At 39.6% G+C, this 12,512-nt stretch overlaps 1 protein-coding gene across 1 annotated transcript in view; it reads right to left on the reverse strand.

The window, feature by feature from the left end:
• RP1 (RP1 axonemal microtubule associated) overlaps positions 1–12,512 on the reverse strand; it is a 307,648-nt gene that overhangs the window by 12,458 nt on the left and 282,678 nt on the right. The window contains exons 49-54 of the mRNA XM_067553867.1: positions 10,183–10,381; positions 8,563–8,622; positions 8,067–8,245; positions 7,328–7,550; positions 259–413; positions 36–111 (exon numbers count right to left, since the gene is read on the reverse strand). Of these exons, the coding sequence (XP_067409968.1) occupies positions 36–111; positions 259–413; positions 7,328–7,550; positions 8,067–8,245; positions 8,563–8,622; positions 10,183–10,381 (892 nt within the window). The remainder of the gene's footprint in view (positions 1–35; positions 112–258; positions 414–7,327; positions 7,551–8,066; positions 8,246–8,562; positions 8,623–10,182; positions 10,382–12,512) is intronic.

A 12,512-nucleotide genomic window follows, 5' to 3' on the forward strand; every position in this document is an offset into this window, starting at 1 on the left:
TTGGATATCAGTTGTATCTAGCAAAAGTAACTTACTTGTTTTGCTGCTGATGGAAAGGACAACTTTATGCATTTCTCCCAGGTCAATAGCATCCATGTGAGCTGTAAATGACTGCAAAAAACATTATTCAGTGATACAATTGTAAGATATAGTCAATGAACTATTTTATGCAAGAAGAAAAGAGAAAAAAGGATTATGAATAGAATATAAATGAATGAACTTAACAGGGAAATTTTCAATAACTTTGAGATGAAATACCTCATTGTCCTCTCCTTGCTGGGGATTCTGCAATGGCCAGCGAAGGGGTCTGTCTCCTGTGTCACCATTGGTTCCATAAACACACACACTCAAAAGCACTACATTCCTCTTGTTTAAGATATTGCTGGAAAACACTGTCACATGATATGTAATCACTGCAAGATCAAAAGGAGAGACATCATGTCACTACCATAAAACAACTTTCCATAGGCATTTAATATTGCAGCAATGTACAGTCTGCTGAAATAAGACAATGCAAAAATTGAGAGAGATAATAAAAAGTGAAGCAGTCAAGCTATGTTTCCCACTTTTTTCTTAATTGTATTCTGCAACCCCCTTTGGCAAACATTAGCAGTTGTCATAAACCCACAAATGAATGGTCTGTAACTTTTGGTTAAAAAAAAAAGACCCATGAGTTTAATTTGCCTTTTTCATATCGTTAAGGACAGCACCACATTCTGGAATGAATAAATAGATCCTTTTTACTTGGGAAATATATAAAGGGTAAAAAAAATGTCCATGGGATTTAGGTTCCTAAGTCACTTAGGCACTTCTGAAATTTTTACTGAATGCGTTTTGGGCCTTGGGTATAGTCATTATGGACAGCACGTGAGTACATTTTAAACTGTTTCAAGTTTATGGATCAGATTCTCAACTGTAGTAAATTAGCAAAGGCCTACTGAAGTCACAATGGCTATGTCAAGTTACACCAGCTGAGGATCTGGCTCTATTCATTTTCATTTTATTAACTGAACTAAATGATGTTAAAGTAATGGATATTCAATTCTCTTCAACTTTCAGTCACGCTATTTGCTCCTGCACTACTGGATAAGCAGTCTTTCTTCCAAAAGACTTTTGTAAATTGCAGGTAACAGCTCAGACTCATAAACCCCCTTCTGCCTGCTGGCACAAGAGTGGACACCTACATTCTTTGAAAGGCTGAGAAGACAAGAGGCTATCCAGGGTCAGGAAGAACAGCAAGCATACTGCTTCCTCTGACAGCCTCTGTGTCCAGTGAACTTTAACATGTGCAGGGTTCACTATACAAACCAAACTATTCACTGTTCACACAGCCCTCGCCTCACATCTGCTATACAGGGGTCATCTTTAGTGGTGAGGAAGTAGTTCTTGTTCCATGCCTAATGGACAGGAGCATCCCCTTGTTAGTGTAGGATTTCATAATCCCATTTTATAACATGCATCTCTTTTAATAATAAAACATATAATTAAAACAATTAGAAATAACTGTAAAAACAACGAGAGTCTGACAAAGCGGGTTGCAGCCCATGAAAGCTTATGCCCACAGAAATTTGTTAGTCTTTAAGGTTCTCCAGGACTCTCATTGTTTTTACGGTATACAGACTAACACGGCTACCCCTTCAGAAATAACTGTAATATCTTCAAATTATCTGACGCTATACTTATGGTTCCAGAACTGCCATCTATCTTCATTAACTATATTATTTTCAAAACAATATTAATTGGATTTTCATGAAAGTAGCAATGTGACCATTAGCCACTTTTTGGATTGGTCACCTCAGGTGCAGGAATACATTTGTATTTCCCCATCTCGCCCACAGAGCAAAGTGGTTGGGAGGAGCACAATTGGGTCTAAAATGGATAGCAAGAGCTGATGTTAACTATGGAGCTGTCCAACCACTTAGTTCTAAAATCTGTTCTCATGGCAGGAAGGAAGAGTAAAGCAAGAAACACAAAGAATGTATGGAATAAGGAGGGGAGGGGCTGGAGCAGAAAAGATTACAGGTGAAAGGGGCCAAAGATAAGTAAATATATTCATGTTGGAAGGCAGCATTTCCCAGGGACAGGGCACCAGATTGAGAGTCAGATCTCTGTTCTGTTTTTGGGTCTGACTCTGACCTGCTATGTGACCTTGGGCAAATCACTTAGTTTCAATTTCCTCATCTGTAACATGGGACAAATATTCTTACTCTCTTTGGAAAGCACTTTCAGCTCTAGGGATAAGATGTACTATAAAAGTGTATAAATTAGATCTACAGAACAATACATGGAGCTTTGACACCATATAAAAGACAAGGGCCCTTCGTTAAAGGGCTTACACTCTAAACTAAACATATTATATACAACGAGGAGGAGTCAGAGTGTCTCAGAGAAAGTAACATGTTCTGGCTCCCTCAGATGCTCCCTCAGAATGCATCCTGTTAAGTCTGGATTTGCTTTTCAATAAATGCATTGTCTCTCTAAACTGAGTTATATTTCAGAAGGAACAGGCCAGACATGAAAGTAGAAGCAGATTGTTAATAATGGAAGTCAAGCTGAAAGAAGTTAGAGCTTCAGGAAAGGACCTGAAGGAAGAGAATGAATTCATCTGCAAAGTGGAGAAGTGAGGCTGTTCCAGAAAAGGAGGCTTAGCTCAGGGCCTGTTTCAAAGCCCATGGCAGTCAATCAGAGCTCTACTGAAGGTAACAGGCTTTGGATCAGGCTCCAACAGGGAGGAACTGGTAGAGGGCAGCGTGCAGCAGAGTTGGAGGGGACAAATAGTGTGATGAAGGCAAGGGACGTGCTGAGTGGAGCCTTGATGGTGAGCACAAAGAGTCTGAACTTTATTCATCTATTGGGGTGACATGATGACCAGAGTGGTGGGCAAGAAAGATAGTTTTGGGTGCAGCATTCTGAATGGCCCTGAGAGGGGAGAGATGAAAGGCAGGTGGGCTGGAAAGGAGAAAACGTCAAATAGCACAATATAAATATATTCGTATGTAATTGTAATTATTTCCTAATTTGATTGTGGGACATGGCTGCCTAATATGCCTGATACATGGTGCAAGATTCATCTCCAGTGTAGCTCCATGTATTAGGGAAGCCACCATGGCTCTATCCTTTGGGATTCCAAAAGAATTTAGGTACCTCAAAGAAAGATGCTGGTGCACAGAACGTCATTTACTATATGTTCAATTACATCTACTTTATAACTGTAATAAGACACTCAAAGGCATGTGTTGAGTTGCTATATCTCCACCACTCAGGTGGTTGTTAATATTTGTATTACAGTTGTGCCAATCAGCACTTAGCTTCAGCTTCGTACCCAACAGCTCAGCCGAGGTATGGCAATATCCCACTCATGTTGTGTCTTATTGTTTAAATAAAACTGAGGAATTTATTTATCAAAATGATTTTGTTTATAAAAAGACTTAATTTTTCCAGTCAGACAGGACAGGTTTTAAAGCACTGATGGATACAATGTTGAACTGTAATTGGAACGTAAGAGTAGATGGCTTTTTTTTCTTATGGGCATTACGATTAGTTGCACTTGATGCCATGCTGCTTTTGCTTTATTTGTGGAAGTTGAAAAACCAAAACCCCAAAACATGGACAGAAGCTAGCAAACAGAGCTGAAAACAGGGGAGTTTGAGTGGGAATTTGTAAGGGGAGTTTGGGGGAGGGGCTGTGTTCTGGTTTTGGTTTGCTGGTTTTTGTTTTTGTGTTGTTTTTTTTTTTTGACAGAAGCTTAGGCAGGAAGGTTATGACAGATACAGAGGCAGCAGTGGTAGTGACTAAAGGAATGGAAGAGACAATGAAGATGACCAGATGTGGGGAAGCTGCATCATGTACATGATCCTGGAGTGGGTATCCAAAAAGAGCTTTGTTTGTGTGACGTGCTGCCTGATAGAGCTGATGGAAGAGCAGATCTGAGGCTTGGAGATGCAGGTGAAAACTATGGTTGAGTTTTGAAAGGGAATCGAGCAGATGATGCAGGGAAGACAAGGGGAAACTGAAGGGAAAAGTCAAGACTTGCAAATGAAAGCAGGACTAGAGAATTGTGAGTGTAGACTGCTGGGTGAGAAAAATGGCCAGCGGAAGCAAGTGACCATGAGAACCAGGCAGAGGAAAAAACGGGCTAATGAAGGAAAACAGAGCTCAGGAACAGGTTTGCTGAGTTGGAAAATGAAGAAAGGGCACAGCAAGCAATAACAGAATGTTGGAGGGCAAGGAAGAAGAGAAGAGCGGCTAGACCTACAAGAAGAGAGGAAAGATAGCCAGATATGGAGATAATCAAAGTTCAGAGCCCCGGGAGGACAGAGGATGACTCTCAGAAGATTGCAAGAGAGAACAAAAGGACAAGAGGACTTGCAGCCAGAAAGAAGAGGAGGAAGGCTGTAGAATCACACCAAAACCAGGAAGAGGCAGGTCTATGTGATTGGGGATTCCCTACTAAGAAGAACAGACAGGTCTGTCCCCAGATCTGATCTGGAGAACAATAGGGTGTGCTGTCTGCTGGGAGCAAAATATGGGATGGGGACCTGAGGCTGAAGAGGATCCTAATGGGAGCAGGAAAGAATCCACTGATTGTCCTTCACATGGGGACAAATGATACTGCTAGAGTCTCGCTGGAATATATTGAGGGAGACCATGCTAGGCTGGGGAGACTCAAAAAATCTTCAGTGGGATTCTGCTTGTCCCTAGAGGAGGAGAACAAAGACAAGACAAGATTATCATGATCAACAGATGGCTCAGGCAGTGGCGCTATAAGGAGGGCTTTGGGATTTTCGACCACTGGGAGGCATTCATGGACAAAGAACTGTTCTCACTGGATGGACTCCACTTGAGTAGGGAGGAAAACAGACTTCTGGGACGGAAGTTAATACAACTGATTAAAAGAGCTTTAAACTAGGGGAGACAGCTGGGAGATGCTTGTGTAATCGCCATGCCTGATTTCAATACTCACTGGGAGAAAAATCAAGAAAGAGAGAATACAGCAATGGAGAAGGGAACAGCAGTGGGTAGGAAACATTAAGAGGAAAAATGGTGCCAATACCAATGAAGATAACAGTCAGGTAGGCAATACTGGCAGTGGAATGACAATACCCAATCAGGTGAGGAATCTGGGCAAAGCCACAAAGATGTCTATAAACTTATGCAAGGAGCCTGGGTAACAAAATGGAGGAACTAGAACTACTGGTGCAGGACGTGAAACCAGTTATTACAGGGATAACAAAAACATGATGGAAGAGTAGTCATGGCTGGACCACAGATAATAAGGGTATGTGCTGTTCAGGAAAGACAGAGATAAAGGTAAAGGTGATAGAATAGTATTGTATATTAATGATGAGCTAGACTGTAAAGAAATAAGAAGAGAGATGGAATGGATAAAACAGAGTCTGTTTGGGTCAAAATCACTTTGGGGAAGAAAGCTACCAGTGGCTCATCTGGGATAGTGCTACAGCCAGAGATTATGGGTCTATTACAGGAGTGGGTGGACGAGGTTTCATGGCCTGTAATGTGCAAGAGGTTAGAATAGATTATCATGATGGTCCCTTCTGGCCTTAAAGTCTATGAATCTAAGTTTTAATAATCTGACAGAGATGCAAGACTGTTTTGCACATTAAATTCTGTATAACTTTGTGCGTTAAGGATCACTTTGAACTCCATGTGTGCTACCTGTTGTGGAGCTGTTTTAAGCACTCAGACATAAAAAGGGAAAGACTTGGGGAAATGTGCTTCACACTGCACTAGTTCTCTGCTTCACCATGATTACAAAATATAGTTACAAGTCCCTCCTTGCAGATTCCAAAGACATATGCAGAAACAAATAAATACAAATGAGATGCAGTTCTTACCTGGAGAGTTATTAAACAATATGTTCTCAAAAGAGAGTAGTAAATATTATATACACACATAGAATACACACTATTTTATATAATAGTAATAATATCTCTCTCTTTCATGGCACTTTTCATCAGATGATCTCAAAGTGCTTTACAAAGGAGGACAGTATCATGTTACAGATGGGGAAACTGAGGAACTGAGCAGTGACATGACTAGCCCGAGGTTACCCACTACACCACAGGTAGGGCTGGGAATAGAACCCAGGGTTCCAAAATCCCATTCCAGTATTCTACTCATAATTCCACACTGCCTGACTGTGTGTGTGTATATATATATACACCTGTGTGTTTTAGTGATCAGTCTCCTCCATGTGGCAGACCTGAGTACCCTAGATATTTTTAAATAACCATTTGGACCTTGTGTATAAAAGGTGAAAGCAATTGGCCTTATCCTGCATTCCTGCAGAGAGCTATGAGATGTATGAAATCTGAATCCTAATAATGGCATCTAAGTGTTTTGTGCTAGCCAAAGCATTCAAGAAAAAATGGATGATCATGCTTAGATTACTCACTCACTTAAAGTTAGGCATGTCTTTGAGCACCTTGCTGAATCAGGGGCATAAGGGTGAATGAGGTCAATGGAAGGACTAGCATTGAGTTCAATGGGCTTTGGATCAGGTCCTCAGTGAACAGATTTGGTGTCCACACTCAAATGAATGGGTGCTCTTCTGAGTAATAACTAAATAAAAACTGATTAAATATTAAATAAAAACATTATTTGGCCTGTTTGTTATGCAAACAGTATATCCCAATAAATACCAAAACTGGGAAAGAATTCTGTTTAGCTCAAAAGCTTCTGCCTACCACTAGAAGTTGGTCCAATAAAAGATATTACCTCACTTACCTTGTCTCTCTCATATCCTGGAGCCAACTGGTCTACAAAAACACTGCAAACATTTGATTTTGTGTCATTTGGGATTGTACAGGTACTTACTATCTCAGTTGGAAAAATATGAAAGAGTGAAAAGACTATTTAAGTTTAAAAGATCCCTTCTGCTTTGCTAAAACAAAGATGGGGTCTATAAGACAAAGTCTGAGCTAATTTTTAACAAGCATAATTGTTTGGACTGTACAAACATAAGAAAAATAAAATAACTTAGAAGATGAGCTATAATGGGTAGTGTTAACAAATGGAATAGAAACATCACACAACAAAAGAAAAGAACATTTCCTAATGCTGTTCTATGACTCAATGTTTATGGGCAATACATATATATATTTCCACTGTATACTCTATGGTATAGAAATTAAGATGAGCGAATAATGTTTTCCCTAATAGATATATTTTGAATTCTGATCTAGATTTTATGAAATGTTAAATAAAGACAATAAAATACCCTGCTTTGATAAAGATTTCAGTTGTATTATTAGAACTTGTTAACCTTCTGGACCATTCCACCACTTTAATGTAGATTTATACTTACCAGAAAGTGTTGCTTTTAATGGCCACTCTACAGGGAGCTCAATCCATCTGTCTCCACTAAGTGAAGAAGAAAGTGTTTTATTTATAGAGAGACTAAAGGTATCCAGGGTTGCTGTGTTCCGCATTTTAAAGTGATGAAGAGACAACTGGGATGTGTTACTTCCCAGACTCTGGAGCCCAAATCTCACTTTATAAAGCATCCCTAAGTCAGATGGGAAATGTACCTAAGGAGTAACAAAATAAAAAGTTAACATCCAGATTGATTTTTTTTTTAAATGGGATTGTCAAAAGTGCTCAGCATTGGCCTAACTCTGGTCACGCTAAAGTCAATGGCAAAACTCCCATTGAGTTCAAAAGCAGTAGAGTTCGGCCAACAGTGGGTGTTTTCCGAAATCCCATATTTATCCGTTAGTGGTGTTCATTATATGCTTATAAGAAATCAGTACAGGCTCAATTCAAATTACATACTGTATTGTCTATTAAATGTAGATGTGTAATATTAATACAAATTGCATGATATGCATAATAAATTATGCCTAATTGTTGACAAAGATATGCTTTATTACCATGAGCTATGACAGTATAAAAGAAACACAAATTAACTATGGTATTCAAGTTAAAGATCCAATTCTGCTCTTCTTGAATATCCAAAAGGATGCCAAATTGTTATTTATTGATCTCTATATAAAAGCAATTTCAGAGAAGATGCTAAAAAGGTAGGAAAATGTATATTTTTTTACATCATATGTTACTTGGTCCTCAGCTTGATGTCCCACTTTGTTTTCCATGGAAATTGTGTTTGACTTGCCATTGCTTCCATAAAAAACCATGACCAATTTAGAAATATTCTTCATTGACTTTTCAAATTCTTCTGTTGTTTGTTCATGTTGTTTTGTGAAATAAATTCTCCATGTGCCTTCTAAACAAATGAAATAAAGAACATGATAAAGGGAAGAGAGATTAAAATATGTTTTTCTTTTCATATGTTAACCAAGATAGCCAAGATAAAATTTATAACAAGTACATTTATTTTCATTTTAATTGGGTATCAAAATTATGTAGCTGTAATTTGATCAACTAATATGTATGCAGGTATATTTTTATTTCTTAATATTACACCAAAGATAACATTGCTAGCAATGGTAAACATAATTACAAGTTTGTGATGAAAAAGCTCCCATATAATTATTTTTAAATTGGTGAATACAATATTGGGTATAGTGGCATGAGATCTACCTGATTTCATTTGCTGTTTTTTTAACGGCAAGGCAGCTGTGCTCCTCCTCTCCTGAATTTCTATTTGAAAGAAGATTGAAAAACAAATTAATGCTTTTGTAAAATAGTATCTAAATGATAATGAATGTCTGTATTCATCTATGGTGAAGCAGTTGACTGAGCACTGTATCATTTAGATGAAAGATTTGACTAAGTACAATGTGCTTTTCTACTTCAGCTTATTTTATATACTGTTCTGTATAATGAACTGGGCCAAAAAAAAGCACAATATTATTAAATGGTTGTGATCTGGACAAAATATTTTTTCATTTTTAACATCATTTATACTTTGTTTATACAAATACTGCTACCAGCAATTAGGGTATGTTTTCACAGATCAGGTATTTTTAAGTTGATCTAACAGACTGATCCTGCTCCCACTGAAATCAGTTCTCATTAACTTCAATGGGAATGGATTGGACCATAATTTCTGAAATCATACTTCGAGATAAGGGCCTGAACCAAAGCTCACTGAAGTCAATGGAAAGCCTCCTACTGACTTCAACAAGTTTTGGATCAGGCCATAATTGCATAAAATAATATATTTTCTTCTATGAAGCCAAGGAAAGGCATTTGTGATCCTGTAGAAGTTCAACAATATCTATTCTTTGAGTCCATTTATAATGTTATGCACTAAATTATTCCTTATATATTTTGCCAAGAATGTTTCAATTTTTTTCAAAACAAAGTTCAAGCCGCCCACATATTATATTGGCTTTTATTAAGGTAACGTTTTGTTTTCTTTTATTTCCAAAATCGGAAGGATGGAAGATTAGGGATGATAAAACAAAGGAAATATATCACAATGGTACTCTGTTTGGCTACAACAAATTATTTATAGACTTTTGGCCAAATACTGCTATGGTCAATGTAGCTGTGGTGAGCTGTTGTGGCTTCTGCTAGAGTACTGCTGTCAGCCAGGACAAGATACTTCATTGCAGACTAAGGGACCATTTATGGAGTATACTTTACTGTTTCTCTGAACAGGAGCATAACATGGCTGAGCCTGTCTCTGGCTAGAGACTGCTGTTGACTGCACCATATATACTAGCTAGACACACCTCCAACATATAGAATGTGATATCATGAGAATGTGGTGTAGAGACCAGTATGTTAGATAGACATCTTGAATACTATGGAGACATTTCCCTCTACTACTTGAACGCAGTGGGGCACATTATTTAAACCCATCCTTTTTGCTTGGCAAAACAGCAGAGGGCAGGGTTTAAACATTATGGGAATGTATGCAGCAACCTTTAAAAACATTATCCTGTCATAAAAGACAAAATATAACTGGTACTTGGGGAGACAGCAAGTTACATAGAGTGGGCCAGATTTTGTTCTCATTTGCCCCAATATGAATTTGGAGTAACAGAGGAGAAATTAGCCCTCTTATAAATATTGGATTTTCAAACAGTACTAAAACTAATCAATGTTCAGTGATTGTAATTCCTACTTAATTACAATGAGATACTAAAATATCTTATACTATGACTTGTTTATGGAAACAAAAATATAGCTGCATTTGGCAGTTTTGAATTAGTTTCTTAGCAAATAAAATATTTTAAAAATAATATTTACCTGTAGCTTTTAGAGTTACTGAGGCAGATCTTTTCCCATCTTTTAGCCATGTTTGAGCCATGAACAGTTTCTTTGTCCCAGCAAATGTTGGCTCCTGCACAATAATCTTCTCCAGCTGCCAGTCAGAGCCTTTTCCTTTATCTACAACCAGCTCTTGCAGAGACCCAATATCTACTGCTTCCACTTGGAAAACATCCACCTGAAACAGGCAAAATCAACAAATAAATGACTATGGAAACAGAACCACCAAAGTGAAATATAGTGAAACAGAACTGTGAGCCATGTGAAAGTCAGATGAGACTGAGACACAACAGTTTCAACCTAATTCAATAAAATACACCCAGAATCATAGACAATAGGGCTTAAAAAGCTAAACTCCTGCATGGAGCAGGAATCCCTCAAGTGCTTTCTCAAATCTACTGCTAAAACAACTCAGTTTCCCCAGGCACGTAATTCTGATGCCTAATATCCCTTACTGGCAAGATTTTCTCCTGAAACCTCTAACAATGTTTTCTAGAAGCGCAATTTAAAAAAATGTCTAGTTGTGGGCAAAACACACCCCAAGGTTCACATTGTAGGGAAGGTAGGGGCATAGGAGTAGTGGAAATAAAGACCTTGTGTGGGTGGGGTTATCAGGAAGGAAAGTTTACTCAGCTTATAGTAACTGGAGTTATTTGAGACGTATTGTCCTTATCTACGGTGCATTTTAGGTTGCACACGTGCTCCATGCAGTGAGGACTGAAGGATTTTTTTTTAGTAGTGTGCATTTGGTTCACACATGCAGCCCCACTCTCCTCGTGCTCACACCGACGATTTAAAGGGGGCTGCCAGACCACCACCATTTCAGTTCCTTTTCCTCTATTAGGCCCAATAAGGGAATCAAGGCAGTGGGAAAGGAGTGTGGGTAACGCACTAGACATAGGGATAATGCATCTCAAACAACTTCCATTACTACAAAGTGAGTAACCTTTCTTTCTTCTTTGAGGGCTTGTCCCCACGTGTAGTGCACTTCAAGTGATTCACAAGCAGTGTCCCTTCTGAGGAGGTGGATGCCTGAAATTCTATATCACTACAAATTGCAGAACTGCCTTGCCCAGGGAGGCATTCAAGGCATCTGCACATACCAGTGCATAGCATCTCGTGAAGGTGTGCACAGAGCCCCAGGTTGCTGCTCTGCAGAGGTTAATGATAGGTATGTCCTTGAAGGAGGCTACTGAGGCTGCCGGAGCTCTCGCTGAGTGTGCCCTCACATTACTCCGCTGGGGACATTGTTCAGCTTGTAGCAAAGTACTATGCAGCCTGAGATCCACTGACAGCTTCTGGGAGGAAATGGCCTCTCCCTTCACCCTCTCTATGAATGAGACAAGTGTGAGTCACTTCCGAAATGACTTTGTTCTCTGTAGGAAGAAGGCAAGGGCCCTACGCATATCCAAGGAGCGCAACATCTCTTCTTCCCTATTAGCGTGTGGCTTGGAGTAGAACACAGGTAAGTGGATGCTTTAGTTAAGGTGCAAGTCTGACACCACATTAAGGACGAACTTTGGGTGCTGCCTTATGGACATTTTATCCTTGTGAAAGATCATGAAAGGCAGGGAGTCTGCCATGAGCACCTCTAGCTCCTCTACTCTTCTGGCCAACATGACTGTGACCAAGAATGCCTTCATAGAAAGGTGCTGCAGTGAGCAGTTCAAACAGCACCCCGTCAGAGTTGACAAAACCAAGTCCCAAGCGGGGGTTGGCTTCACCAATGAAGGGAAGATTCTAATTAGTCCCTTCAAGAACCAGGAAGTGACTGGATGTGAGAACATAGAGTAAGTGCCTACCAGCAGATGAAATGCACTGGTAGACACCAGGTGAACCCTCAGGGAGCTGAGGGACCTCTCCACTCACTTCATGGATAATAGGCAGTCCAGCATGTCTGGAACCCCTGACCACAAAAGGGGGAATTCCCTATTGATCACACCAGATCTCAAATCTCTTCTACTTTGCAGAGTAGTACCTTCTGGTAGAGTCCATCCTGCTGCTCTTCAGTACGCCCTATACATGTGCTGAGTAGGCTGTCTCTAGGTTTGACATTCATCCCAAAACCATGACCTCAGGTGCAGTGTCGATGGGTGAGGGTGGTGAATCCTCCCTTCTCCTGAGTCAAGAGATCTCATACCAAGGGAAGACAAAAAGGAAGCTGGGCTGACAGTTGCAACAATGTGGGATACCAGAACTGATGGGCCCAATCTGGTGCTGTGAAAATCTCCTGTGCCTTGTCTTGTCTGACTTTCCTTAAAACCTTTGATAACAACACAGAGATCCGGGGAAATGCATAGCTCAGGCTC

The sequence above is a fragment of the Emydura macquarii genome, unplaced genomic scaffold (genome assembly GCF_026122565.2).
Source record: "Emydura macquarii macquarii isolate MOO-44397 ecotype Brisbane River unplaced genomic scaffold, CSIRO-AGI_Emac_v2 contig_1477, whole genome shotgun sequence".
NCBI classification, from domain to species: domain Eukaryota; kingdom Metazoa; phylum Chordata; order Testudines; family Chelidae; genus Emydura; species Emydura macquarii.